This window comes from Sinocyclocheilus rhinocerous, unplaced genomic scaffold, assembly GCF_001515625.1.
Source record: "Sinocyclocheilus rhinocerous isolate Xijiao unplaced genomic scaffold, SAMN03320098_v1.1 scaffold2254, whole genome shotgun sequence".
Classification (NCBI taxonomy): domain Eukaryota; kingdom Metazoa; phylum Chordata; class Actinopteri; order Cypriniformes; family Cyprinidae; genus Sinocyclocheilus; species Sinocyclocheilus rhinocerous.
Genome location: NW_015652339.1, coordinates 71,062 through 73,839, shown reverse-complemented (window position 1 = coordinate 73,839; position 2,778 = coordinate 71,062). Strand labels below are relative to the sequence as shown.

Here is a 2,778-nt window from a genome sequence, read left to right as displayed (position 1 = left end):
TGATTAAAATGCAGTTGTTGACTCTAGTTTTAAATGGAAAGAGCACATACAAAGCCTTAGTTTGTTTATATGAAGATATTTTTTTTTTTGATTTGGGGCTTGTTTTAAAATTTCAATTTAGTTTTGTTATTTACATTATATTTAAATTTTGACATTTAGCAGACACTTTTATCCAAAGTGACTAATGAGGAAAATAGAAGCAATCAAAACCAACAAAAGAGCAATAATACGCAAGTGCTACATTAGTATATTATAGTGTTATATTTCAGTTTGACAAAGAAATGTGCAACATTTTGTCCAAGCAATAATAAAATGACACATTTAATTTGCAATAATCGAATCGTGAGTTGAGTGAATCGTTACATCCCTAAAAATAATGTATTATATTATATTATATTATTTTGTTGAATTATGGAAGAGCCAAATCAAACAATCCGATCTGGTGTCAAACGAGAGTTTGCACACAAGACTGACCTGAACTTTGGGAGCCGCTGCTCTGAACTTCACATAGTAGAGCGTGAAGGCGTTGTCTGCGTTCGGAGCGCCCAGCAGGTCCTGCTCGGGTCATATTCAATAAATAAATGAACAGGAACCGATACAATCATGTGTGATCTAATCATACTGTTTACTAAGCGTACCCTTTTGCTCAGCTGAGCCGTGAGGTTCTGCAGGGTGCTGACCGTGTGGCTCTTGATGAGGAGCATGGCTTTGGAAAGACACTGCTTGAATTTGGTCAGATAGACTGGGTAGTCTTTAAAATGTGGCTGAAAGAAAGGAACATTAAGAGGAATGTGCATGTGTGGAAGACTGAAACATTCTATTGGAACATAGGAGGAGAATATTGCAACATTGTACGAATTGTTTCACTCACATGTGATAAAACGTATTCTACGCATTCGTCTAATTTGGAAAGCATCGGGATGAATCCCTCACTGTTCACCGATAGTGTCGGGGAGTTCAGTTTCTGCAGGAGGGATAAAACAGATTAATAAACAGACAATAAATGCATGACAAATCCAGTCTGGAAACAGCAGCAAAGCATTACCGAGTTTATGTTTTCCAGTGCATTAAAATATGAGAGTTTCTCTTGAATGCTCTCAGCCAGATCCACCAGCTCTGACTGTCGACAGAAGAGAGAGAAGACAAATATACATAATTTATCAAATCAATGTGCGTGTGAACATTACATACACCCACCAGTCAAAAGTTTGGGAAAAAAATTAAGATGTTTTAATGCTTTTGAGTCTCTTCTGCTCATCAAAGCTGTATTTATTTGATCAAATAACCTGTAAAAATAGTGAAATATTATTGTAATTTAAAATAACTGTTTTCTATGTGAATATATATTAAACTGTAATTTATTTCTGTGATGCAGCGCTGTATTTTCAGCATCATTACTCCAGTCTTCAGTGTCACATGATCTTCAGAAATCATTCTAATATGCTGATTTGCTGCTCAAGAAACATTTCTGATTATTATCAGTGTTGAAAACAGTTATTTTTGTTGAAACTGTGATACATTTTATTTTTCAGAATTCTTTGATGAATAGAAAGTTCAAAAGAACAGCATTTATTTGAAATAGAAATCTTTTGTTACATTATAAATGCATTTACTGGCACTTTTGATCAACTAAATACTTTCCCCGAACTTTTGAAAGATAGAATATATCACGGTTTCCACAAAAATATTGGGCAGCTCAACTGTTGATAATAATCAGAAATGTTTCTCGAGCAGCAAATCAGCATATTAGAATGATTTCTGAAGATCATGTGACACTGAAGACTGGAGTAATGATGCTGAAAATACAGCTTTGATCACAGAAATAAATTACATTTTACATTATATTGACACAAAAAACACTTATTTTAAATCATAATAATATTTCACAATTTTTACTGTATTTTTAATCAAATAAATGCAGCCCTGAGTGAGCAGAAGAGACTTCTTTCAAACACATTAAAGAATCGTAATAGTATAGTGTGTATAATATGCGCAGTTAAGAAGCTTTGTGAGTGAGGGCACATCAGACCTGCTCCTTCAGCAGTTGTTCACAGGCCTCATGAAGCGTTCCTGTTTTTGTCGACACAAAGAGGTACTGCTTCTGCAGAGACTGCAAACGCTCCAGCGCAGCGTTCACGTCGCTCAGTATGGCGTCGCACTGCTCCTGATAGCCCTGCAGAGCATCTCGAGTCCTCCTGCGCAGTAAAACACAATTCATCTGATCAAACATCAGCCTTCATGTCAGTATGGCCTTTGTTATAAACACCCATTGACAGGTTAAAATTAGAATTCTTAAAGGGGTCATCGGATGCCCATTTTCCACAAGTTGATATGATTCTTTAGGGACTTAATCAAAAGTCTGTAACATAGTCTCAATGGTAGTGTAAAAAACACTTTTTTACCCAGTCAAAAACAGCTCTGCACACAGCAAGCCGTTTTAGTGCTTGTTCCTTTAAATGTTAATGAGCTCTGCTGACTCCCCCCCTCTCTTCCGAGCCGCTCTCTGAGGGACTGTTTACTTTAGCCGCATTCATTAGTACATTATTAGGAAAGGCGATTTGCAAAGATCCATTTAAAAACCTTATACTCACTTCTTCTGTAGGTGAAGCTGGATCACGAATGATTCGCGTGAACATAAACGCATTTATGTAGATCGGGGCGCATTCCCTTCAGAAACAAACATAATCCACTGCGTCTTCAGCGGCTCAGATGTCGGGAGTAACATCCAACAACTGAACACCTCAATCGCTCAGGAGTCATTCTTGTCTACATCTGCTC

General features: G+C 36.9%; 1 protein-coding gene across 1 annotated transcript in view; it reads right to left on the bottom strand.

Annotated features, from left to right (window-relative positions):
• Nucleotides 1–2,778, bottom strand: part of cog3 (component of oligomeric golgi complex 3) — a 30,325-nt gene that overhangs the window by 21,602 nt on the left and 5,945 nt on the right. The window contains exons 4-8 of the mRNA XM_016520861.1: nt 2,030–2,195; nt 1,046–1,120; nt 872–964; nt 639–764; nt 475–555 (exon numbers count right to left, since the gene is read on the bottom strand). Of these exons, the coding sequence (XP_016376347.1) occupies nt 475–555; nt 639–764; nt 872–964; nt 1,046–1,120; nt 2,030–2,195 (541 nt within the window). The remainder of the gene's footprint in view (nt 1–474; nt 556–638; nt 765–871; nt 965–1,045; nt 1,121–2,029; nt 2,196–2,778) is intronic.